Below are 27,806 nucleotides of genomic sequence, written 5' to 3'. Positions count from 1 at the left end.
CAGAGTTGCAATGTGCACACACTTCCTGATGGAGCTGCTATGTTTCTGCGAGGAATAACAGTCCGACTAAGCCAGCAAGACGAGTTTTGAAAAAGTTATGTCTGGCTGTGCAGTGAATAGGGAGAAACGTTTTCTAAAAATGGACTTTATTCCTCGATTTCCCACACATGAGTAGTTGAAAATATCCCAATGTCCGAAGATCCGGCATCGCTGACATATCAACGACGAATGGTTGGATTGTTTAAGCTAAGATATCCCGGTAGTTAGCTTAGCAACAAGGCCAAGCAGCTAACTTTAGCTAGCTAGTCTTCACTATAGGCCTTGATAAAGAAGTCTGGTTTTACGTGTGACTGTTGTGTAGTAAATGTGGAACTGTAGTCAGCATTGATCCATTCTCATGCTGTAGTGCCTCCAACTTAACATAACGTTTGCAGAAAGTACATTTTGAGCTCTTCGGGCGTTCAGTGACAGTTCTTTATTCAAGGTAGCTACTGCTAGCTCTGCTAGCTAGTCAGCTGGTATACTGCATTTTAAAAGCTGACAGAAAGCCAACGTTATGCCGTTTTACCGTATTTGACAGCTCTTGTCAGAATGATAAGCAAAAATTGATCTTATTGTTTCATGCTAATTACCCATAAGCATGGATATTTATAAACTACTTATACAACTGTGCCATGGTAATATGTATTTTGCAATAATTACACTAATATTTTCTCTGTCCACATTTTGCTTTTTTTCCAGTAAGTTATTAGCTTACTTTAGCTAGTAATGTCTCTAACTTTGCCATCCAACGATATGCTGGAAACACCACCTGGATATCCATTTGAAGAAATCAATTATGAGGATATTGAGGTTGAAGAGGTAGGTTTCTTTATTTGTGTGTTTGTGCATTTGCCTGTTAAGCTTTATTAATGTGGTAACTATTTTCAGGTGGTGGGAAGAGGAGCATTTGGGGTTGTCTGCAAAGCCAAATGGAAAGGCAACGATGTTGCAATCAAGACCATTGAGAGTGAGTCGGAGAGGAAAGCCTTTATTGTTGAGGTACTGAACTGTTCCAAGATTTTTTCCAATGTTTAATTAGACAGTTTCATACATAGAGTACCTTAGTAAGACGTATTTTTGTGTGTTAAAAGTGAAGCATGCATGTATTGAATTGTTTGACATTTTTCCTCTTTGTCTCCAGCTCCGACAGCTTTCGCGTGTGAACCACCACAACATTGTGAAGTTGTATGGCGCATGCAAAAATCCTGTAAGTTAACTGAAATATTAGTGTCTGCAAGGTGATCATTGAAATTTAAGTCTGTGATTCTAAGAACCTCGATGGGCATCTTTCCCACCCAGGTCTGTCTGGTGATGGAATATGCTGAAGGTGGATCATTGTACAACGGTGAGTCAAGATGTTGTAATGGAGAAAAGAACTTTATATTATAAATAAAATGACAGCATGTGTTCCACTTTGCTTGTTGTAAAACAAGCACAGCCTTGCACAGATATAAGAAACAACCCTGTTTAGTTGATTTTAACACTGTTGCACGATGAGCCACTTGTCTCTCATTGCACAGTGACATCCAGTATAACCTCGTTTTCCTGCTTAAAATATTTAGGAGCAAGGAAATAAAAGATGCTACATGCAGTGTTAATAACTGTTTATGCAAAAATAAGCTTAACTCAAGAGTTAACTTATTATTGTAATTACTGGAGACATAAAGCTGCATGAATCATCACACAATATGATTTTTACTTTGTCTCTACTTAAGGATAATTTTGTTTCCTGGAATTTGGTTCTTGTTTTAAGAGGATTGTGTTTTTCAGCTGAGATTGCCTCATCTGAGACAGTTTTTGAGTTCTAAGATGTGTGTGTGTCTGTGTATCTATATCAGAGGATTAATACTGATGTTTTTGGTTGATGGACCTTCATGTGGCAGTGTTGCTTTGAATTCATCAAATACTTTATCAAGGACATCAACTGATTGAAAATATAATTCCTGGATTATAAAATTGTTATCCAAGTCATAAAACGTTGGAGTTTGATAGATTTTCATTGTTTGTGCAGTCAGAGGGCTCTCAGCTCTGAAAGTCTTAGTAGGTCATTCATGTTTGCATCAGTGTTTTTTACTTTGTACAGACCATGGAACCATTTCCCTCACACCAGTGGTTGGAGCAATGTGAACATGTTTGCTTAAACTCATTCCAACAATGTGGTGTTCTTCTGCGCTTCACACTTCATCTCTCTGTCAGATTTACTCCAGGGAACTACATTGGGGTCCCATTATTTTTCATTGTTAAAAAGTATTTGGTTAAATTGTCAGTGCTTTTTGTAAACCATGTGGTCACAGTTTTTCTTTAAGTTGTTAAAGCAACTATGTAAAGAAGAGCGTGAACTCCATGGCACAGTGTATGACTATGTCCTGAATCCCTGTAGCGTCCAGGTTTCTGCTTGGTCTCGGTCTGTAGTGGAAGCGTTTGTGACTGTGTTCTCTTGTCCACAGTGCTGCATGGTGCTGAACCCCTCCCTTATTACACTGCTTCCCATGCCATGAGCTGGTGTTTACAGTGTGCCCAAGGAGTCGCCTACCTCCATGGCATGAAACCAAAGGCTCTCATTCACAGGGACCTCAAGCCACCCAAGTATGCCTCACCTCACACTCCTGTGTCCCGTTTCACTTCCACCAAATTCCTTTAAATCTTATCAGTTGTAATGTTGGACTCATGTAGAGGCAATGCTCGCTTATAGTTATATGCCAAAAATGTACAGATTTTTCAACACGGATTCACATTTTGGATGTAAATATGTTTTTCCTTTGTGTTCCAACACAGGCTCTTTTTATGCAGTTAATCACTCCTTATGGCTTTTTCTATTACATTATACAGTACTGTACAGTATGGTTGAACTCAGCATGGCTTTTGGATGCTTTGTTTTCCACCTAACTGTGGACAGGATCGACTGTTTATCATCGGTGCATGTGAAGCTCAGTCGAGTCACACTCCAGGAGCGTGTGTTTATGACTTTATATTTATTTATTATATTTCCAAAGACAAGTGAAGACTACAGAGGAGTATAGAGTAGTTCTTGCACTGAATCAGTTTACAGCAGGCTTTTACATCCGAACGTTTAAATATCTTTCGGGAGAGATACTGACTCTGGAGCTCAGCTCCACTCACAAAAATTGATCTGTGAATTTATACTCTCAGTTAATATAAACGCTCAAGTAGCCATTAGTCATGCACACAATATGCGATCTGTGTGCACGAATGAGATATGTCATTTCTGTTGTAAATTGTGTGCCAGAGTGAAGTAGGGAACTGCGTCAGTGTGTGCACTGTATTCCTACGGGTGATTATTCTTTGTGAGCAAGCAATGCTGTGCAGTGTTTCTGTTTTACTGCATAGTATCTGTTTGGGTTGGAACCTCGGCTAAGGTAGTACCAAAATATCATAACATGGTATGTGGTACAATGGAAAAACACCTGCAAAAAACTCCTAACAATAATGTACTGTCATTGAAGAGCACGTTAAGAGGAATAATAAGGGTTTAATGGTCAGGGTTCTCTCAGGACCGAAATGGTTTTGAACTTGAGATTTTCTTGTAAAAGCATGAAGCTGAGACATTTTCCAATGCTATTGAGGTGTTTTCAGCATATAGGGTGCAACCTTTTTTTTTTCATTTCATTTCTTTATAGGGGAGACCACACTGCTTTCCGACTCCTGTAAGGTATTTTACGTTTTAATGGTAAAACAAACTTTGGAAAGGCAGGTAATGATGGTTCAAAGAGATAAAAGATGAGCATGCAGAAACCATTGAATCGTGTGATCTTTTTGTATGTGGGGGAAATGGGTTGGTGCATTAAGTCTAGAAGAATCTTACTCCTGACAACCCTTCCAAACAATCCACACTTTTGCAGTTTTTTTTTCTAATTGTACTGTCGTGAATTTTAACATTTAAAATGCTACCTGAAGATTCCATAACCTCCAAGATGGCACCAATGTGTGTGGCCTGCTATTTGTAGCTGTGAAGTCGGTGTTTGTGAGCTGTTTTTGTCACTTTAAATATCAGCTCTCTGCTGGTTTATGATCACCAAGCACTCTTGGACATTTGAAATCCCAAAATTTGTGAACTGTAGGATTCAAATCCATGGTGGGTCAAATATTTAATGGATTGAATACTAAAAACATGTCACAGAATCAATATTGTTGTGGTTAAATATGGCAATTAAAATGTCAAATTTTGCTCAAAGCTGGTTGCTCACATAAATAATGCTAACCACTCTATACACAAAGGTAACTTTTGTTTCCTGGCTCTGTGCAACTGCAGATTCACATGTTGGCACAATAATGAACGGCCCACATCAAAGGTGCATTGTCTGAGGTTTCAGACAATACACCTTTTGAGAGTTGAGAGGAGAGTAGAGCCGTGTCGAGACTAATCCTACTGTCCAGTGGGAAAATGCTTTATGTCTGGACTCGTGTCTCTATTAGTTGTGTAAATGTGTGATTGTAGTGTATCTAAAATTGAAAAATGTAATGTTTTAACAAAGTTTAAGAAGCAGTAACAGTTGGCAAGTCACAAGTACCTTTTGATTGAAGAAATTAGAAATTTCCATTAGCATGTTTGTTTATGTTGTTAGATGATTAAGACCAGCACATTCTGTTCATGATTTAATTTAGCTCACTACATTAGAACAGCAGGGCTTCAAAAAATGCTGATTCAACATATATTTTATTGGCAAACAAAATACATGACTACACATTAATGGCAGACTGCTTGGAACATCGGTTACAGAACATAGACAGTTTTTTTCCCCTTCACATTATTATGACTCTGACACAGCATTGGTGAAGGAATTTTTTATTTACCATAAATTCCAGACTATAAGCCGTTACTTTTTCCCCAGGCTTTGAGCATCGTGGCTTATAATACGGGGCAGCTAATGTGTTGTGTTTTTTTTCTTTTCATGTCGCCAAAAACATTTTGTCTCGTAACATTAGACCAATAAAATTAAGGAATAGTTCACAGTGGTCCAATGAAATTGTTCCCAAGTTCTGCTTATATATTTATTTTTTTACAATACTTGACATGTAATAGTGCCGAACCTGACGGGGTGACAGGGAAAGAGGGAGAGCAAAGAAAGAGAAATGAGACAGAGATGATCGGAGAGGATAATAAAAAAAACAAGATGAAACCAGACAACTAGCTGCTATCTGTACAAACCAAACAGAAAACATTCTCCAGCCTCTGGGGAAACCAGGTGGAGAACCATCAGGAGCACCTGCAAGTAGACCAACTGAGCGAGAGAAAAGAAAAGCACCAGCAGGCCCCTGCATTGTTTCCTCATGTTACCTGCATTTGGACTGAAAAGTTGCTTTCCAACAGCCAGCCAGGACCTACAGTCAATGTTCATTAAAAGAAAATGAGTCTGGTACAGAAGGGGCCAGTTGTTTGTATGCCATTAGGCACATTCCCACTGTAGGAACCTTTTGCAGTTCCTAGAACCCTTTCAGGAATAGGGCCGTTTTTTTTGGGGGGGTTTTTTGTGCATTCGGACATACAGGAACTAGTAACCATTTTAGCTCCTTCTCTGAGCTTCTCTCTGAGGCAGGGTCTTTTCTGGTTCCCATAGCAACACATATGACATAGGTGTTTGGTGGCTGGAAGCTCCGCCTCTTGTCTGAAATGTTTACTCATACGACACGGACACAACCAGCGCCTGTTTAATAAGTTAAACTTAAACGTCTTCCCCTTTGTCTGCGGCGCCCTGCTCTCCTTCTTTCCTTCATGAAATGAAGAAGTATCGCCCGCTGCTCGATTCTTCGTCTCCTGACTCTCGCTGTGTGCTCTTCCAGCCTCCATCTTAGACGCTTGATGTGATCGTCCACGATTAATATCACCGTCATGCAGACCATGAACTTTTACTTTTTGCAGGTTTTGTTTTGTTGTTGTGTGGCGCTACCCCACTCATGTGCGAATGCAAAATGAAACAGTTCCCCTGGGGAAGGGCAGTTCTTAGAACCAAATTCGAAGTGGACAGTTCTTAGAACTGCGTTCTTAGAACGTCTCCGTGCGAATGCGGCTATTTTCAGCATAAAAAAAGAATACTTAAAGATAAAAAAGTAAACAAAGTAGTGTTTACATAAAGTCAGTTCATTATTCATTGTGTTTTTAGTATCCAACATTGTGCTTGCCCAGTTAGGTTTCTGTTTTGTTCAGAAACCTGCATTTCAACTAATGCTGTCGCATCATATCCTTAGTTTTGTGCATAAATGTTTTAATGATCAATTTGAGCTTCATGAGGGAAAAAATACATAGTTAATAACCTCTAAATGTCCGTTAGAGCTGATCCATTGCACTGGACCGCCAATCAGGTTGATTTCACGCAGTACAGACTCGACGCAGATTTAACATGCTGAATGTTCTTAAAAATGTCAAAATATCAACACAGCCTTAGCTAATCTCAACCAAAGCAAGTTTTATTTATTACCTTCTTTCTTTCAGTCTGCTTCTTGTGGCAGGAGGCACTGTGCTGAAGATATGTGACTTTGGAACAGCATGTGACATTCAAACCCACATGACCAACAACAAAGGAAGTGCAGCATGGATGGCTCCAGAGGTATTTGAAGGCAAGTGTCAGTTGCATTCCAGCTGTTAGAAAAGCTTAGCATTGCTGATATCTTAGTTGGTTTGTATCATGATTAATTTACCGATATTTATGACTGTAGGTTCTCTCAGAAGTACCACAGCCCTATTTGCACATTTCTCTTACCAGCACCAACTTTGCATTGTCACTTTTCACCTTAATTGCTTCTAACATGGACGCATTAATCCTCGATGCATCATCAGCCACTGTACTCTTGTGCTTTATTGATGGTAGTCGCCAAAGCATGGCAAGAAGATGAATGGTTTGATGCTACTGCCTTTATTTCCCCAGGGAGACTACACTGTAACAGTTGTGTTCCCATTCAACCAAAGCCTAATGTATTGCTAAATGATAAGACGTTCCTGGCGAGGGGGTCAGGAGGAAAGATGAATTAGCGTCTAGTCATTATCTTGTTTTTGGAGGCAAGTTAAAAGAATCCAGTGCAATTAAACAGCCTACTCCTGCCCTCTCCATGAACTCTTTGCAACTAATTTGCATCAGTGTGAAAAACGGAACACCTCAGCGAAGCATCTTTAAAATAGCTTTGAGATGAGCACTTTAATTCTGCAATAACAAGCCCAGTAAATAAGCAACTCAGGAGCAGTTCCTTGGTTAAAAAATTGCTTCTCCCATTTGAAATAATTAGATAAAGCAGCTATGCTTTCACAGGCACTTCCCTCTCGCTCATCTCAAATGTACTATAAGTAAATGACCTTTATCAGTCAGTCAGCAATGTCAGTCTAAGCTGTTTTTCTCTGTTTGAAAAGGACCTAAGGGTTTTGGTTGGTTCCTATGTATTTGCAGGCAGCAATTACAGTGAGAAGTGTGATGTGTTCAGCTGGGGGATCATTCTCTGGGAGGTGATCACTCGAAGGAAGCCCTTTGATGAAATTGGAGGACCGGCTTTTCGCATTATGTGGGCTGTGCACAATGGTGAGTCAGACGAGATTTAAGTGTGTCTCCGTCCTAAGGTCGTGTCCAGCAGTCGATTGCTTTCCTCAGATGTTCATGTCAGAGAACCTGACAGAAGAGAGCACCTGAAAGACATGTTGACTTGTGCAGCACTCACTCCAGTTAATCCCACATCAAAGATGGATGGAGGTGAATGCATTCTCTACCTGCCTGACCCATGACTGACTGAAGCAACAGGAGGCAGGGCTTTAGTTTTACATTTGTTGTGTGTATTCTTGTGTCAAAGGCTGTTTGTTTCTTTGAATATGTGTGAGTCACTGCTTCATCGCTTTTTGTCATTCAGGTACAAGACCTCCGTTAATCAAGAATTTGCCTAAACCCATCGAGAGCCTGATGACTCGCTGCTGGTCTAAAGACCCCTCTCAGCGGCCCTCCATGGAGGAAATAGTGAAGATCATGACTCATCTAATGAAGGTAATCTGTCACTTTGCACTACATGATATATGCATAAGGCTTTGATTAAACCTAAGTGATGACCCAAATAAACATCACCCCCTGTGCCAAAGCCTGAGCTAAAAAAAACGTTGGTAATGTCATCCAGATGCTTCATGTGCATCATTGCAGGCCATCGTTGGAAATGGGAATTGGTTCTAAACCATCTTACCTGGTTAAATAAATAAATCAAATAAAAATAAATGTCTAATTTTTGGTTAAAAAAAAAACAGAAATACCAAACTGAAGTTTAATTTTAGAGCAAAGGATTAATATTAAGATATTTATTTATTTATATTATTATTAATTATCGTATGTTCCTGTTTTGATTTTGTCTCTTGTACGTTCAGTTCGTCTGTAACTTTGTTTCGCTGCTGCCTTCCTAAAACTGGTCTCTCTTGCAAATGAGACCCTGGGTCTCAATGAGATTTTACCTGTATAAATAAAGGTTAATGAAAATAAAATAAAAAGTTATCATTTTTGATTTTATCCTTTTTTTTTTTTTTTTTAAACTACTTCATTACTCTGACATTTTTCAGTTGAATTAAAAAAAAGAAACTTGGTAATTTCTGTAAATTGTTTATGTCCAAATAATTTATCAGTAATGCAGTCAAAGCATAAAAAGTGTATCAAAGTGAACAATTTTTTTTTTTTTTTTTTAGGTGGTGCTTTCAGTTTGAAGCAGTTTATTAAAAACATGTCATGCTATAGATTAGTCGTTTTTATTGGAAATTGTCACACCAAGCTAAATTAGTGGAGACTGTTCCTCACTGTCTGTAACTTATCCTTGGCATGATGTGCTTGTTTTTCACCTCTTATAAGCACACATAAGCTAATTTCACAAACGCACTGGCGTCCTGAAATGCTCTTGAGATACTCTGGAGCAGTGGCATGAGAGAGTCTGCAACATTTGTTTCAGACTGTCTGCAGAGATTTTAAACCCAGGCCCCATGTAAAAAGTTTTGGAACATTACGGGTTGAGACAGTGTGTGAACTATGTATTCACTGTCTTTTAAAATCTTTTTTCAGTACTTCCCAGGATCTGATGAACCTCTGCAATATCCATACCAGTATTCAGACGAGGGACAGAGCAACTCTGCAACCAGTACAGGTACAGGACACAAATGCATATATTTAGATCAGTTATTTCCTTTACAGCTCATACTCTTTGGAATTTTCTGTGCTCACTTTGGAAAAATCTTGTCATTGGTTTTAAATCCAATGCAGTTATAGTCAGAACTTTTCACAGATGTTACTTTTTATTCACCTTTTTATTTCTCATGCATTATCCTCTTTGCAATTTCACCTGGTTTAGTCTCTACTTTACTTTAAATCAATCAGCATTTATGTCAAGCTGGACAGACACAAACATGAGCCCCTCACACAACAACAGATTCTGAACATTTAAAGAGTTCACCATAAAAAAAATTTAACCTATCAAACCTTCTTAATGTGTTATGGGAAAATTCCAGGTTCATATGTGGACTATACTGGCACCAGCACAAGCAACAAAAGTGATGCAAATATGGAGCACAGTGATTCTCAAGGGAGCAACGACACCATCAAGATCACACCTCAGTTTGCACCTCATTTCAAGCCAAAGGTATGACCGTCATTATACAATATGATATCTGTGTCATATGGTGCTGGCATTATTTTTGTGTCTGTGGTTTTATTGGACTGAACATGGTCAGAGTAGTATTCAGAAAACAGAACAGGGTAAGTCCATGCACTTTGAAAGCCTAATCAGACACAGAATCCTAAGCCAGCTTCTTAGGTTACCGTAGCTCTCCCTATCGGAGCTGACCATGCATGTCACACACCATGTGACTGAAGGAATCCTACATTTGTTTCTACCTCAGTTCTCTCTTGCATTCTTAAAAAAAATTCTGGAATTAATGTTTTTTATTGTTATAATTACCATTTTAATATTTAGTGGTACAATTCTCACCATAGTCATTGAAGAAACTGGTGGAAAGTAGTTGAAACAGGTTTTAGTTAAAGTTTCCATTGTTCTAACAGGGAGACCCATTAAGGACTCTGCCTTTGTCCAGAGGGGGTAGCGTTGAGAGCCTGCCGTCACGAACTCAGTGTTTGGCATCCTCTGACAGCAAAAGAATGAGTGCTGACTTGTCAGAGTTGGAGCCCAAGATGTCATTTGCACCTGCAGGTAATACCAGGCATCACATGGCACAAAAAATACACATGAAAATCAGGCAGTGATGCTCGATCTTCTTATTTGACAAGACAAATTACACAGAGAAGACATCCGGTGTTTTTGCTGAAGCAGACCTTGTTGGGATGACACCTCTTCTAATCCACAAGAGGCTGCACTACTGGAACCCAAGTGGTCTCTGTAGTTTCTGTGACTTCATCACAAGTCAAAGATTGATTCCTCATTTAAAGATAGCAGGTTCTGACAGTTATCAGTGTTCAAGGGCATTTTGCTATCAATCTTCTCCCATTCCTCAAAGGCTCAGACAGAATTAACAGCAAGAGCGCTCCACATATAGATTTTCATGTAAATTTGTTTGGTTTAATTTAGTTGTTTGCACTGACTTTGATGCTGCTTCAGTTTCTGTAATCCCCTCAGATGAGTGCCCACTGGTGTTTGTTTAATAAAATGTAGTGCAGTGGCTGCCAGCAGTTTTTGCAGTATTGTTCCACCGCTCCTAGAATGGAGCGGATGCATGTTTGCCTTGCACGCACACTGTATGCTCTGCATGTATGTGACCCATATTTGCAGTCCTGCTGTGGGCTCACAGTCTGTCTTAGTCTGCATGCTTGTTGTGTACGCAGCTGTATGTGTGTGTATGTGTGTTTTTGCAGCACGCCCCCAGTATAAACGAGGTCACCGTAAAACTGCATCATTTGGAACCATTCTGGATGTCCCCAAGATCGTCATCACAGGTATCACTGGACCACTGGTATTCCTGGTGATCAGGTGGAGCTGGAAAGAGCCTGTGGGTTGCTGTCATCTGGCATGGCTTTCTCCTGTGTGTCACCCCATACAACAATCCTTATAAGAATATATAATCCCACTTCCAAAAAGGTTTGGATGCTGAGTAAAACGCAAATAAATCCAAAATGCAATAATTTGCAGATCTAATAAATCCATACCTTATTTACAATCAAACAAAAAACATATTGAACGTTCAGTGAGACATTTTGTTATTTCTAGAAAAATAGAAACTTGTCTTGAATTGGTTGGAGTCGGAGTGCTGGACTGGCCTGTCTGCAATTCATACCTTTCACCAATTGAATGAATTTTGAGCACAGAAAAATGCAAAATATGGCAAAGATGACCCAGGACTGTTAAGCAGCTAGAACCCTATATCAGAAAAGAATAGATGAACATTCTGTTTCTGCTACTGGTTCCCAGATATTTCCAAACTATTCAAAAGAGATGGGGATGATGCACACCTGTAATCATTACGTCCTGTTTTTGATCAGATTTTACAAAGCATCCTAACGTTTTTAGAGATGAGGTTGTAGACATGTTCATTACTGTTTCATTTCTGAGATGGTGTAGTTGAGCTCATCGTGGAGTAACACACATCAGAGGTGCTTCCTGTCTCCTTGTTTTTCTGTTTTTTATTGTTGTTTATTTCTGTTTTGTTTTCTCCCTATTTTTAGTGTTTTAGTTGGCAAGAGCAGAGCATGAGTTAATATTCAAGCTTTCTCATCTGTTATCACCATTTAGACCCATTCTCAAGTATCTACTTAATTTTCCTCAGATTTTAATGCTGACTTTCAGTCACCTACTGTAAAATCAAATAGCTGAAAATGAACTCACTGCAAGAGATCAGGAACACAGATGAGATAACTTTGCTAACTCAGAGCTCTGTCTTCTGTCATGTCCCTGGCTTGGCTGCAGCAGTTCATGGGTAGCATAAGTAAATGTAGTAAAAGTAAAGCTCTAGTTTTTTACATTTTAGCCTGTCCTTGGCTTTCATGCATAGAGGACTTTGAGAAAGCATGGCTATTTTTTCCCCTCTCTTGCTCTCTTTACATCTATTAACTTTGAAAAAGTCTTTTTGATTAATTTCCCTCACATTGAGGGTCAGCTATTATTACAAGCAGAGATACGGATGAGAGGAACGGGGACAGCTTTGAATGTCTGAAAAGGCTTCTATTTTGAGGCTCTATGAGATGCACTGAATTTGTCAGTTCATTCACAATTTTAATCCAGTGACTATCAGTCTCTCAGTGTATGCTACTGGAGTAAAGGGCACCTATCGTTGCATGTGCATACAATGACATTGTGCCTTAATCGCTGATGTCCAGTGGCTATGGGTGTTACAGTGGGCAGTGTATTCATTTTCAGTTTTTGGTGACATTTGTAGAAGGGTAATAATTGTGTTATGTTTATAATTAGGCTTAAAATAAATGTTGAATTAATAGAAATGTTTGGTCATTATACAGTCATCATGTTGCAGCTTCTGTGGGCAGAAAATGACCTTGTGTATTATTCTTAGTTACAGCAGAACTAAAGAAGTCTGATGAGCATATGCCTTTTATTAATCACTGCTTTTGACAGAGGATGTGCAGTGTTGTCCATTATTTTTAGCAACTTTTGTAATGTTCTTGTTTTTACAGTCGATTCTAGTGGCTCCAGAGCGATTCTTAGCACAGAATCAACTGTCTTTATCAGTTTGTTTTGTTGAGTCTCTAGCTCTGATGCTGATGCTGATCCTTGCACAATTTCATGATAAGATAAGTGCACCCACACCATGCCACGAAATGGTCGACCGGTTCTCTGAACCCAACCCTTTGGCCAGGACTCGCTGAACCATTCCGCTACTGCATAGTCTTTGGCATATTTCTGCAGATGACAGACCTGAGTTGTAGAGGAATTCTGAGGTATACTGGAATTTCTAAGGCTAACAATGAAAGCACCCCAACCCCCTGTGGTGCTCCTGTGCTGCTGACCAACTTCTCACACACAAACTTTCATTCTGAAAAACTGGTTGGTCTGTCAGGTCATCTATTATGCAGGTGATTGTGTAGGAATCCACATGGTATACCAAAGAGGGAGATGTGGTTGAAATTTTCAGCAATTGCCATGAATACGTTGGATGTGTTTGTATGCTGAAAACAGCTGAACTGAAAACGTCCCATGCAGCATTGGCAGCAGTGCAGCATGAGATGTGTACACCTATCAAAATAACACTCTTATGGTCGAGAGTATGGATAGATACTCGCAGCAACAGGAATACATACTCTGCTTCACGTCGACATGTTCTGGATTACACCATTTCTTGGTAACAAGCACTGCAATGTCTCCTCCTTTACTGTCAGCATTTCCAGCCCTGTTTTCATACTCGCCTTAAATATCCTGAACAGAAAATCAGTGTTAAAAATAATTCCATTCCGGCTGTTGGTTTACACCCCTGCTGCTCAGTAACAACTGACACACTGGGGCTAAAATTGTGCATCCAGATTTGTTTTTCTGACGTTTTAAAGTTCAGTGAATCCAGTTTTGAAAGTTTGGTTTCATGTGATTACATCACCACGTAAAAATCCGTGGTGCTTTGTATTCTGCTGCGTGCTTCTTTGTTCACGTGTGTCCTCATGCTTTGTGGTTTCATTGTGTGTTGGGTAGTGCTTATAGTCAGCCAAGGTGAGATAAACCCGTACATCCATGTTAGCTTTGAACTGTGTTTGCTGTGAAACTATCTGCTTGATAAACTCCTGCATGCGGAATTTGGGAAATTGACAAAAACACTTGCATCCACAACAAATCACGTCATCTTTCAAATTGCCTTCATCTGAAACTTCGAAATAATGATTTTTATTTAGGATGGACTTTAAACTAATCTGTTACACTTTTGATTGAAAACAATACATTGCCAAACAGAAGAGTCTCAACTATTTATCAAACATGAGTCATTGTTTTTAGCATAAAACTGCATCAGCACTGTGACTAATCTGCATTTTTTTTCTTTTTTCTGAAGACAAACTCATTTTTCCCAATCATGTGATGACTTGTGGATATTAAAATGCACAGGTTTTAGCAATAATTTTCAAAACACTGTAAATTGTAAATTTATTAAGAATGTGGATTTATGAACTTGTTTTCTAAAATGTAAAAAACTGTGTATCAGTCCCAATAATTATTCTCTCATTTTATTTGTAGTCTTTTATAAAAGCTGTGGAGGAAGTAAGGGCTGCCATGACTTGTAGTTTGACATATCTGTAAATTTGGGAGTTAATGTCCTTTTCATGCAAATTGAGCAGACATATCATCTTTTGACTGCAGTTACTTCAGTAGTCAGTGGAGCTGGCCCATATGACTCTGTAGGCCTAATTTTCCCTCAAGTCATTACCAAAACAATTCTACAGGACCATTCCCCACCACTGCTACCCAAAACCCCCTGGGTCTCATTCTTTCTCCTCTTCACTTGTCCTTTTACCCTGTTCACAGCCACGTGCGAGGCTCAGAGACGTCGGTCTGTACAGGATCTGTCAGGCATCGGATCGGAGTCTAGCCAGGTAAGACTCAGTCAAACACAAGAAGTAAATGACGGTGTCACTGGAGCTTCTTTATGTTGTTTTTTGTAACAATGTCTTCCTTAAATTCCTTGTTTTTGACTTATAAGAGAGCAATTAGTTTTCATATTTTTTTCAGGTACCCCCTATTTTCTTATATATGTGTGAAAATGAGAATGTATAGGGCTCAAACAAATCCCAACAAAAATGAGTTAAGTCCCTGACTGTCCATAGATGGTATATTCATAGCCATTGTAGCATTAGTGTGGCAGACATTCACCTATTCAAAATTAGAACTGTTCATTTGGGATATGCCTGCAAAGGGTTACCACATTGTGACCCTAAGAACTGCTTATACATAAGAAGTTTGGGTTGCTTTTGCTTGATGGGGCTGCTGTAACTGTTGTTGAAAGTCAGTGGTTCACTTGGCTTCCCCAGACCACATGTGGAAGACATTGAACCCCACTTTGCTTTTGATGCGTGGAGCCTGTAACATTGTATAGACTAAGACATGCTGTATGAGAGTGTGTGTGAATGGATGAATGTGGCTTGCAGTCTGAAAGCGCTTGGAGTGGTCAACTATACTAGAAAAGCTACAATATACAGTAAGTACTGTATTTGCTTTCTTCTAAATTTCTTATTGCATTGGAAATGGTTGATAGGGCAAACTATGACATCAGATAAGTAAAAGAGCCTCCTGTAGAAATTCCTGTTTGCTTCTGAATTAAGATAGTAGTAATCTGCTTGTAACTAGGGCTGCATGATGGTGTGGTGGTTAGCACCGTTGCCTCATAGCAAGAGGGTTCAACTCCCAGCTGGGGCCTTTCTGTGTGGAGTTTGCATGTTCTCCCCGTGGAAGCGTGGGTTCCCTTTGGGTACTACGGCTTCCTCCCACCGTCCAATAACATGCATGTCAGGTTAATTGGTGACTCTAAATTGTCCCAAGGAGTGAGTGAGTGTGCATGGTTGTGTGTCTTGTTTGTCTTTGGCTACAGTCACACTGCAGTTGCAAGTGACCTGAATCCGATTTTTTTTTTTTTTTTTTTTTTTTTTTTTTTTTTTTTGCTCATATGTGACCCATATCTGATTTGCTTTTGGCCGTGTGAACAGCACAAGTCGCATTGAATCTGACATTTTCGAATCGGAATCAGACTGCTTTTAACTGTGGTACTGAATCGGATACGCATCTGATTTTTTTTTTTGTAATGCGACCGCAGTCGAAACAGCCAGGTCGCATTTAATGCGACTTTGACGTCATTCTGACCCGCGCTGCACTGCTCCCGATCGCCCCAGCACACTGGGGAAAACCCCACCTCTGCCTGAAGCCTCGCAGCACCTCCTGGAGATCGTCTCCCTGGGGTAGTTTAATATAGTCAGGCATGAGGACCTGGTGCACAGCTTTGCAGAAGTCATGCACAATAGCGCAAACAGAGGACTTTGCGATGCCAAACAGGTTGGCCAAGGTGCGGTAACCCGCCCCCGTTGCTACCCAATATAGCCCCACTGCCACTGGCTTTCTCAAGGAGATGGATCTCCTGAATGACGTGTCTCCTCTTGAAAGTCTCAGGGAGAGGCGCTGACAAATGTGATGCAAGGCAGTCCTCAACATTGTAAAGTTCTGGAAGAAATCCTGCTCCGTGTAACCAGCCACATCCTGATCCCACCACTCCTGGCTCCACATCCAAATACTTCACTGTGCAGATGTTGCGGTTATTGCTCCGCACAGAGCCATCTTTAACATCTGAATTTTCTTCCTCCTTTGTGATCTCACAGATTCAATCAGTGCATCAAATCAGACATTAGTATTTAAATTCAAACCTAGCAGGACTGTCCTTATTCTTTTGTAGTAAATAATAAAGCGTCATTAAAGCAATGTCACGACACAGCTCAAAAGTAACTGAACACAGAAGATATTGTCTGAACAAAAAAAAACTATCACGGCTAAATAGGCGTTATTTGTTAAATATTAGGTTTAAACATTATTCTTCACATCATTGCTAACAAAACAGCCTTTGTTTTTGGCTTGTAAAGCTATCATTAGAGGGCGTTTCCTGTAAGTCAAATCCTTCCAGTACATGACCACCCACTTTGGAGCTTCGAGCTAAAGGAGCAACCCTGATTAATCTTCAAAGGTGTTGCCCTTTTTCGCTAAAGAAAAATGATACATTTTCTTTTTCAGTTTCACACCTTTGGAGATTTCAGTTGGACGTGAACATTAATTAACCTTACCCAGAGCTGTCCAGTGTTTTCACTTGTATTATAATGTCTGTGATTCACGGATAATAATTTGGAAAGACGTTTTCTCTTAGTATGGTGAAGTTGACATCCTGCTTATTTTTCGGCCCGAGCACCCCCTTCGGCCTATTGTAGCTGGAGTCATTATTATTTCCTCTTCTTCTCTTACTATGAATTAATTGCTATTTTGGTGGCCTGAACATGCTCAAAACTGCCCTTTTTGAATGCATAAAATTATGTATTTTTGATGTCTTGTGCTTTTTTGGTGAAAATTACTCCACAACGCCACCTTTTGTGGTAGATTTTCATTAAACTTGGTAAGTTTATAGAATCCTCAGTCTAGACTGGCGAGAAATCCTCCTTCAGCAATGCCCCAAACCCAACAGGGTGTCAGCTATTTTGATTCAAAGATGCCATTTCGGTGCCTCCTGTATGTTACATTTGAACAAAATTCTCTCAGAGATTTCACCGTAGAGGCCTGAAAATTAGTCCAAATGGTCAAAAGTTATTAAAAGCTGTGGTATACAACTTCGATGTTTTGACACAAGGCAGGAAGTTGTTAGGTCTTCCTTATAATAAATTAATTGGGCACCAAATGTCACACATATGGTCACCTATAATGAAATTTCCATATCACACTATGACATCAAAACTCCTTATAAATCATACATATTCAATCTGAGCATTGCCAAATTTACAGGGTTTAATCACTCACTATAACCACACCCACTTATAACGGACAGTGATGTGTCGATTATATTCTATATTTTGAACAGTTTACCTTTGACACTAAAAGGTTTGTCAGAATATGCATGAGCCTTTCTTAATGTAACCTTATCAAACTTGTGCATTTTCACATAACCTATCCATGACGAATTTTATGCCTTTCCAGGAAACAGGAAGGCCATAAGCATGTATAAAACATACATATAATGTATCAAGCATAAAACCTCCAAGCTTCACCAAACTGCGGTTTGCATGAAGATTACACCCTGAATGTAGACCTGTGCAAATATTGGCAATGTGCCAAAATGGCTGAAGAGCGCCCTCTACAATATTACAGCCCCCCCCCCTACTTTAACCACAGGTATGAAAATTGGCACATGCATATAACATGCCAATGTATACAAAAAAGCCTCTTGGACCCACTAACTAAATCAAACAGGAAGTGGCAAATTTGAGTGGATGTCCAGTTTCAGTTGCAATTTTGGCCTTTCTTTTTTTTTTTTTTTTTTTTTTGAAGAATTACTTTTCAGTGAATTCTTCCAACATATTTTATTATGTCACCCTGAAACTTGGTCAGTATAAGCGTCAACCCCTCGTCATTAAAAGTTATCAGAGGTTTTTCCACTCGTCAAAGGGTGTGGCCATGGCAGCAGCCAGAAGACACACCACCACACCAGAATGTTTGAGCCCCTACCAAACCTCACTTGTTGGATTACAGTCAGCGTCTTGTACAAGTCACTCTTCTGTCATCACCATTGCTCTGCCCGCTTTTAAAAGGATATCACTTTATGTAAGGAAGTACACATAAAACATGTAATCTGCACTATATTTCACAAGGATGATCCCCTACTACGGCTAGTATAAATTAGCTTACATGGCTAAGGCCCACTCTTATTTTATTTCACAATGAAAAAATCAATGTAGAGAGTAGATTCAGCGCCAAATAGTTATGAGGAAGAACTCGGAATCTTTCTATATGGTTTGAATTGTTTTAAAGATTTTTAAAGCCCAAACACAGTAGCAAGAGTTTTCATTTATTTTGTGGCACACCCGTTCATTTGCTGGACATTTGGGCTAAATTTGTTCAGGCCAGAGGCCACAGACTTTGTCAATGATGAGGGAGGTAAAGTGAGCCGTGGCTTATGTTGATACGTGTGGATGAAGAGTGGCTTTTTTTTAAAAATGGGACAGAACAAACTGAACGTCTTGGCTGTGCTCTCTATTGAGCAGGACTTCATCCAGAAATACCTAACTTCAATGAGCCTGTTTGCCTCACAGAAAAGCTGTTGGTGTGAACCTCTCAAGTAACTCTCAAAAAACATCACACGCCTTTCCTTGATCTTTATTAATTTAACGGTCTGTCTCTCCAAACATCAGCTATTCTTACTGTGGTTACTTATTGTTTTACTTGGACATACTGGATGTTTGGCACAACAAAGAACATGTTCTGGAGTGCAGCCCTGTGGAACCTTATCAGTCATGTGTGCGTGCAAGTGTTTTATTCCATCAGGGCATTTTTTGGGACTAACAATGCTGTCGCTAAAGCTCGTATGTTTTGGTACTTCCGTTGTAATGTAACCAGTTGGCTCTCATAGTATCTGTGTTGGCCCCTGCTGTCAGCATCACCACCAGTCATCACTGATGATCAAAGTCCTTTTCTGAAGACAACCACATGTCAAAGTGTTTCATCACCTGTCGAAAATGGAATACACATGGTTTGAACTGATATATAAATTATAAAGCTACTCCAAAACATACATTTCAAACTTTGCTCAGTAATTCCTTAATCTTTTCAATATGGCTCAGACGACATGTTGTCATTATTTATTTAAGACACTTCTTGTTTGACAGTCCTTCAGCGTGAATCAGAAGTTTGGTGTTGCTCAGCTGTGCACCGTCCAGCACAACTCATATTTTGCATGATTGCATGTCAGTATTGACTTATGTTCACATTGTCACCGAATGGATGTTTAGATGAAGCAGTCTCTGCATCCTTCAAGCACCGTGCCCGACGAGCCGGGCCTGAAAGCCACAATGCGGCAGTCGGTTGCATCACTGGCCGAAGCCCCGCCTGGGTGCGAGGGCTTTTATCGCCGCTTGCAGCATTAATTTTATTTGTACTTTATTTTACCCACTTGCTGCACTGTGTCAGTTTTTTGGGGGTGGGGGAGGGTGGTTGTGTTATGGATTGGTTCCTCCTCTTAAGCTTGTTTGTTTTGTATGTTTCCCATCCTGAAAGCATATCATATATTCTTCTTCAAACCAAGAGTAAAGAATCAGTGGGCAGAAAGTGACAGAAGCAATGACACATTTTAATAAGAAAACTTGGGAAAAGTAGGCAGTAGCTTGAAAGTCTTGTGTGACCTTTTCAAACTAATACACAGCTTTAAATAAGCTTTGTGACATGGAAATTAGAGATATTTTTACAGTCCTGTCACTATCACAGGCTCAAATATGTGATAACGTCACTACTGTTGAAACAAGAATAGTTGATTGCTGCAGCTGATCGCTGCAGTGACTGAAGTCATCACCAAATGCTGAGATTTTGTTCCATGAGATGCTTTGCTACACCTTTAATCCTGTTGTTGCTTGTTTGTGGTTCAGTTGTCATTGTTGTGTTCAGTAAGTGAAAAGCATTCTCATTTGGGTTGAGGTCAGTTGACTGATTCTGCTAACTAAGATCATCCTATGTATTTGCCTCATTTAGCTCTTTGTTTTGTTTCATGTATTTTTGCACCAGTGGACTAAAGCTGAGCAGAGAGTACAGCTCTACACACTACAGAATTCATCCTGCTATTTATGTCTGTAAAACAGTTCCATCATTAATAAAATGACCTAGTTCCACTGACAGCCAGCTTCCACCTGCAAATTCAGCACTTGGGGTCAGCTTCAGACCTTTTATCTCCCTAATTTGTCATTACATAGCAACAAAACTGATTTAATGAGTTAATTTGAATGACTTTTGGCTCTGTTAAAATGGAGGGGCCTTTTGAAAATTAAAATTTTGGTTAAAACTGTATTTTTGTCAAAAGCCTAAGATTGAGCCTGAAACTCGATGGCCATGAGTGATCGCTTTATATCAAATCCATTGTATTGGTTTACAAAAGCAAAATCATGAAAATAGTTTCTCTCAGATTTGGCCATTTCCAACATCACTTTGATGGCTGCAACTAACAAATGACTAATTAAATTGGAAAAGCTGTCATTTTCAGTAGTAAGATTGTGGCACAGCTCTGTGATGTCCATGAGTATTTTTTTTGTCGCATCTTTCTTTTGACATATTTCCAGTTTACTCTTAAACATTCAGAAGCTGTGACTGGCTTCTCTGATTTTCTGTGGGGTTTTTCTCTGTTGCAGGGAAGCAGAAACAGTAGCCGGTCATCCAGTCCTAGTGTGAGGACGATGCCACCTGACAAGAGCAGCGGCAGAGGCTACTTCTCCCCTGATGACCCCACAGGTACTCGGGGCTCCTTTTCTTCTTCAGTCCGCTTCAGCAGCAGAGTCACAGGAATGAGAAAGGAAAAGGGAAAACTATATTAATGGTTTTGACATGTAAAAGTGGGTGTTCCTGTGTTTTAATTTATTAACTATACTTAAATTCAAGAATTCACATTCTAATTATGACTAGATTTCACACAAATATGTAATCGGACTTCTGGCAGCTCACCCTGAGTTCTGCTGCGAGCGGCTGACATTAGAAAAAATAAACTGTACTAGTTATTTCAGAGAGTTGTGCTTGTCAGAAGCTGTAGAATTCTACACAACCTGTAGAACAGTGTAATGTCCTACCTTCACATTGTTATAGTTCCAGGCTTGCCGCCTTGGAGCCAGTGGTCTGCTGGTAAATTTTATTCCTCACAGGACTGAGGATAAACACTCTACCACAGGCAGTAGGAAAGAACGAAATCAACTTCTTTTATTGGCTGTACCTGTTCCACTCTGGGTTTAGACAGATCAAAAACCAGTTCATTTCATGCTCCTTTATTTCTCTGTTATTGCTTCTGTTATTGAGCTGTTTTATGAATACAGTTCAAATGCGACTCAGAATCTGAAACGTCAATGTATCAATGAATCAGTGTCTTTCTGATTTAACAGAAACATAAATAGATGTGCTGATGTCCTGTTTGTTGCTTATCTGAGATCTGATCAAAAGGGGCCAGGACGCATGTGGACACTCGTGTGAACTCACGTATTTAGAACTGTCCACTCGTGATCAGAAAAGCCAGGAGATGTTTGTTCTGTTGGTGAAGGACTGCAGGACAGAGGAGACGGTTAGGAAGGGATTTCTGAGCTCTACTTTTCTTGGGCAGTCAGACAACAACTTGCCCTTTATCTCTCTCTCTCTCTTCTTAGACACTAATGGCTCAGACAACTCCATTCCCATGGCTTATCTCACTTTGGATCACCAGCTGCAGGTAACCTCTCCAATCAGCTGCCAGCTCACAGAGCAATGCCACGTGTATTACCTGTTTGATGACTCATTTCGGTTTAGTCAATTGTAAGCTGTTTTGAGTCAAGTTGAACTCTGCCGCAGCTTAACTTTTTTCTCTGACAGTATCAACTCCTTCGTGTTGGGATTACTGCTGAAAACATGTTACCTAACAGTGCGATGTTAAAATAAACACTATGCACACACACTGGCACAGACTAAACTTACAGGTGATATAACCACTGAGCAGACCATTTCTGGTCAACTAAGACTTAATTGCTTGTGTTTTTTCAGCCCCTCGCTCCCTGTCCCAACTCCAAAGAGTCCATGGCTGTGTTTGAGCAACACTGCAAGATGGCCCAAGAATACCTGAAAGTTCAAACAGAGATCGCCCTGCTGATCCAGAGGAAGTAAGTGGAGCTACATTTTCATGTCAGACTTTTAAAATCCATCTTGGAAATGATTAATCATAATTTTGGAATTTTGATTGAGAATTGAAATGAACAAAATTATTAATTTATTTATAAATTAGTCTTACAAAATATGCTAGACTACTCATTCAGAGCTCTGATTCATAATATAACTCAGCCAAAATGACCACATCAGTAAATCAACGGTTGAAATGAGTCCTGCAGCAACAATAATCCCAAGCACAGCTGCTGCTCTACAGCTGATTGGCTGAAAAAGGAAAGAATCAAGGTTTTGCAGTGTCCTGGTGGAAGTCCAGAACTCGGCTTTATTGAAATGTTAGGGTGGGATCTAGGGCTGTAACGATATGGAAATTTTGATATCTCGATTATAGTGACCAAATTATCACGATATTCTCAATTGCTGTGCAAATGTCCAAAAAACACATACATTGAAATAATTTCATGAAATCTTGTGATTTTCTTGTCATACTAAAACATCAGAAGCCAAAATCTTATCAAAATGAAACTTTCACATTAAAAGGGCAAACAACTGGCACAGAAAGAGTTGATTAAATAAATCACTGTTAATGTCAACTCACGTTTTTATCTCGCTATCATAAATATCACTATATGCTCTTCCTAACTTTAATGAACAGGTTTACAATATTTTATGCTGCCTTACATTGTGTCGGCTCGGCTCAGTGGAGCACACAAAGCTGACAGTAGACGGGGTGCCTTCGGTTCCATTTCACTTGGAGACACTTAGCAACACAGCTGCTAACAAAGGCTAGTTGCTGCTCAGCTAGTAGCTGCTAAGTGTCTGAAAACGTCAGTCACATGATGTATGTGAACCAAAGCATGTGAACGGAGCTGAGCGGTAAGAATTTCCGCTCTTCGCTCTCATAGGTATTTGTTTCCCCCCCTGCTTCACCAGTCAAAGTCACACCGAAATGCTTTGCTCAGTTCTGCTGCCCGCTCACCAAAAAAATGTATTCCGCTCCGGTGAAATCGCTCCTCACTCGCTCAAATTTTAAAGAAGGAGCAATTCATCCAGGGATGCACAGCGTGGCGTACGTGCAGCGGGTTTGTTGACGTGGAGACTAACAGTTCTGTTAATTGTTGAAGGCACAGGTGAATTCTGGGTGGATTTGTGCACGCTCTTGACTCGTGGTGTGAGCGGAACTGGAGCGGCACGGAGCAATCGCACGAGACACGCTCGCAAGACTTGGGTGAGGCTGTTATTACATATCCCTATAATCCACCGAGATAATGAGATTAATTCAAACATAAACGGTAATCTTTATCGCGTAAAATGTCACTGCGATTTACCGTAATACCGGTAAGCATTACGTCCCTTGTGGGATCTTACAGCAGATGCCTACCAATCAGAAGGTTGGTGGTTCGACACCCGGCATCCTCGGGCCACGTGCCGTATCATCCTTGGACAAGGCACTGCTTACCGATGCGTCCATCAGTGTATCCTCTACTTCAGACTCGGCCTGTAAATTAGTAAGACATTGATGATGCCTTGAAGTTAAAACGGAGTCTGTGCCAGACAGCATGGTATTGGCAGTGATATGAACTCTGATTTCTCACCATGAGAAAGGAAGTCATCCCACGTATAAAATCCTGTCTCACACAGTCATCACAGATGAAAAGTGCACCCCAGCCTGAACACATCTAGAGGACACTTATACTCACAGCATCACAGATCGTTCACAAAATAAGACAAACAGCCAATTTACATAGAATCTACTTGGTATGTCAGGGCAGCATGAAACATTTTTCAACACTCCAGGCGGAAAGCAGGTTGATCTGTGGCTGCTTGGCGACATGCACGACCAGGCTCTGGGCCACTGGACACCCCCTCAGCCACTGAATCCCATGACATGCCCAGAGGTGCTAAGGCCCATTATTGCTTCCTGAGCTTCTGTTGTGTTTGCTGCACAGTGATGGCGTTTTACCGTACCATTCGATTAGGTATGGTACAGTACGGTTCGACTCGGCGCAGCTTTGCCATGCTTCAGTGTTGGCGGGATCAGCTGTTCATCATCCTAGCTGTGTTAAGCTGTTATGGAGCTCAACTCCTTTCAGCACAGAAACAAAGATTGAGCTTTAAATCCATACCTGCAGTACATAATGTTCATGTGTCCATTAGAGATGAACACAGTATGTGATCACTGCACAAACTAGATATCCATGATTTATATTGCAAACCATCTGCTGAGCTTTTGAACAATTTAATAGAGAAAGAAGTGTGTGTGCACGTGGAGGTGAGCTGTATATTCCTCCACCATATCAACTGGCACTGGAGTTACCATAATGTTGAAACCAACTTCCTCACTGGTGTTTTACAACTGTTGAGCGTAATCTACTGACATAACTATGCAACTTAAAATGAATGAATGATTGAAATTAAAATTTAGGAACAATGAATTAATAAATATATGCTTTGATTTTGTTGAGGCTGCTAACAATAATGATATTCTCTTACCGCATTGGTTCAGAATCATTCACGCCCACATGGAGATGCTTTTTAAAATCAAGAGTTTTCCACACCTGCAGAGTACTGTTACCAGCACTGGACAGAGTATTACTGCAACACTTCTGGCACCACTGAAACTGCACAACAGCCGGCTGCTTGCGTCGTATTTGTGTTGCATGGTGTGGTTTGAGTCTGGCCACACTGCCGGGGTCACCAGCAGAAAGGTTCCTGGTTCCCATCTCTGTCGGGGCCGTTGTGTGTGGAGTTTGCATGTTCGTTCCATGCAGGCGTGGGTTTCTGTGGATACTCTGGCTTACACTCAGTTGATTGGTGACCTAACCACAGTAACTTGAAGTTAAAGTTGAACTTGATTGGATAAAGCTGGTATAGAAAATGGATGGTTCGATTTCACTGCACGATGTGACACTCCAGACTATTAAACAAGCGGAGGAGCTACAAACAAAGTTGATAGATGCATCTAGTATAGATGCAGAATACCGGCAGGTAAGATTGAATGACTATTTTTGATAGAGTTCATCAGCTGGGCAGTTCCAGTGTTACTAATCAACATACCCAGTGTTCTCCAGTATGTTTCAGCACAACCTTATTTTTGGGAGGACTCGGGTTCAGGGAGTGTAATTTAGTGTAGTTACTTTGGGTAAACTTGTTTGCACTAAAGCATTTACAATTAATATAATACGATGAATGGATTTATGGCTGTGGGACCACAATTCAGAAGACCAATGACAAGTTTTACAAATCTTACATGATGGTGATTAAATATTAGGTGACCATCTGGAACGCTGAGACCAGCTAGGGCAGTTGGGAATGTCATTACTATTGAAAGTGTATAAAAAAGAAACAAAATTGTCACCAGTTGCACTGATGATAATGTGAGATTCATCTTTAGAACACGAATGCCACGACAAGCAATCTGTTAGTTGGTGATTTGTTGCCTTCCGGAGTCAAATTGTGGAAAGACTGATGCAATGAAAACGGTAATTGATAATTGATAGGTCTCCTTTTACCTTCTGTCTGTCTCAAAACCTTTTTAGAATTACAAAAATAGTTGTTACTGTTGAAACTGAACAGTCCAACAGTGATTGCAAACTCAAAGCAGTCAATCAGAAATAAACTGTTACCAGTGTGAAACTATTAGAAAGTACCAATTTGAAATCACAAATCAGCAGCATTATACCGTAGGAAGGTGCCATTTTGCAGAATTTGGTGAATGCTGCTGGGTCTAAATGATTTTGGATCGCTGGACCATAAGGTTTGATGTTGTGCTGAAGTAATGAATGACTGTATGAGATGAAAGATTAATTCCATTAAATGATGAGCCATCAGCCTGTAAATGAAAGGGACTGAAAACACACTTAACTTGGTTTCCCTTCCTGTCTGTGCAGGAATGAGCTCATCGCTGAACTGGACCAAGATGAGAAGGACCAGCAGAACACATCACGTCTGGTGCAGGAGCACAAAAAACTGCTGGAGGAGAACAAGAGTTTGTCTACATACTACCAGAAGTGCAAAAAACAGCTGGAGTTGATCCGGGTGCAGCAACAGAAGAGACAGGGCACATCATGATGAGGCGCAGACATACGAAGTGCTACTACTACCCCCTCCTTTTGAGCTTCCCACCCATCCTTATCTCTCCTGAACTGTAACACTATTCACTCTGCTTCTCAACACACACTCACACACTGCTCCAGTCCATCTTTGTAAAGAGACCTGCATTCTACTGCGTCCTGCATGTTGCACCGTAGACCCAGCAGGAAGACCTCTGTACATACATTTGCACATCCTCACAGTGTCTTCTGTGACGCAGACCAAACAGTCACTGCTTTCCTATCCTGATGAGCCCAGACGCTGTGGCTGTGCTTTAGGATGGACCTGGCACACTGAACGGAGCACACTGGCGGCCTGAGGAGTGCAGGTTTAGGGTTTCTGTGTTTGCTCTCAGGGCCTCCGGGCTTGTCAGTGTGTGTTTGCAGGCCTTAGCAACTGGCAGCCATGTTGTACTCCTCAGAATGTGAAAACCAAGACGAAAGCTTTTCAGCTAAACGTGTGAGACTTCTGCAAAATTATGAGAAGTAATGAGGATGTCTGAGACTGCAGTGCGCGCATGGAATCCTTGTTGTGCAGAGCACACCTTCCCTCCTTGAAATCAATGTATTTATCTCTAACCTCTCCCTCTTCTAATCACAAGCCTGGAACTTACAGACCTCCGGTCAGATGTTACAGCAGAGTAAAGAGCATTGGGTTTGTTTTAATGATCTGTTCCTCATCCTCAACTAGCTTCCAGAGCAAACGCAAGGAGCTGTGGATTCCCTTATTGTTTGACCTCACCGTTGTTTTTGTGTGTCAATGTTTTTTGTACTTTTTATTGAGTAGTTCACTTGGTATGATAGCTTTTGTGTTGTTTTTTGCATTAGGATACATTTTCTCTGGTCTGGAAATGCCCCTGCGGACAAAAAGAAAGAGGCTTCACCTCACCGTACAGTATCGAGTTTGTTTTTAGTTCACATGTTGCCTTAGAATTTGCCTGCATTTAAGTGATTGTTTTATGTGACATCTAGTAGGGATGGAGAGTAAAAAGATATTTTTAATGTACTGGACATGATTGAAATACTTTCTGGAGAGGAAAAAGTGTGTCAGTAAGCTGATAATATAAATATTTCCCACCCACTCTACATCAAGGACTACAACATGTACTTTTTACTCTTGTCGTCTCATTTCCCATGAGTACTTTTGCACATTAACCTAGTTTAGTCTGGCCATGTAGATAATATTATTTCTATTTAAGCTATTCAGTTTTAAAAAGCGAAAGACTTGATGAGTCTTACTTTTTAAAACTCACTAGTCCCCCTCATAAGTTTTAGATCTACCACACACACACTACTGTGTAAGCAGAGTTTCCTATGTTATGGGAATAGGAGGTACAGTATGACGATGAGCAAGGCATTATAAAATAAACAAAATGGTGAAAAGAC

General features: G+C 40.3%; 1 protein-coding gene across 3 annotated transcripts; it reads left to right on the top strand.

Moving 5' to 3' along the window:
- On the top strand, positions 1-27,806 carry map3k7 (mitogen-activated protein kinase kinase kinase 7). Of its 3 annotated transcripts, XM_072362741.1 has the most exons (18): positions 1-231; positions 742-861; positions 931-1,041; positions 1,184-1,249; positions 1,342-1,387; positions 2,490-2,628; positions 6,491-6,619; positions 7,441-7,565; positions 7,888-8,018; positions 9,066-9,147; positions 9,509-9,639; positions 10,059-10,206; positions 10,866-10,946; positions 14,464-14,531; positions 20,847-20,946; positions 21,843-21,904; positions 22,213-22,328; positions 26,220-27,806. In XM_072362741.1, the coding sequence occupies exons 2-18, from the start codon at positions 769-771 to the stop codon at positions 26,398-26,400; spliced, it is 1,809 nt and encodes a 602-aa protein (XP_072218842.1). In that variant the 5' UTR covers positions 1-231; positions 742-768; the 3' UTR covers positions 26,401-27,806. The 3 variants fall into 3 exon arrangements, with proteins under 3 accessions (XP_072218842.1, XP_072218843.1, XP_072218844.1); XM_072362742.1 differs by lacking the exon at positions 10,866-10,946; XM_072362743.1 differs by lacking the exons at positions 1-231; positions 742-861; positions 931-1,041; ... (6 more) ...; positions 9,066-9,147; positions 9,509-9,639 and having other exon boundaries at positions 10,143-10,206; positions 10,783-10,946.

The sequence above is a fragment of the Leuresthes tenuis genome, unplaced genomic scaffold (genome assembly GCF_036924035.1).
Source record: "Leuresthes tenuis unplaced genomic scaffold, fLeuTen1.0.hap1 SCAF_13, whole genome shotgun sequence".
Classification (NCBI taxonomy): domain Eukaryota; kingdom Metazoa; phylum Chordata; class Actinopteri; order Atheriniformes; family Atherinopsidae; genus Leuresthes; species Leuresthes tenuis.
The sequence above is the reverse complement of the archived record's forward strand: the minus strand, read 5'-3'. Positions and strand labels throughout refer to the sequence as shown.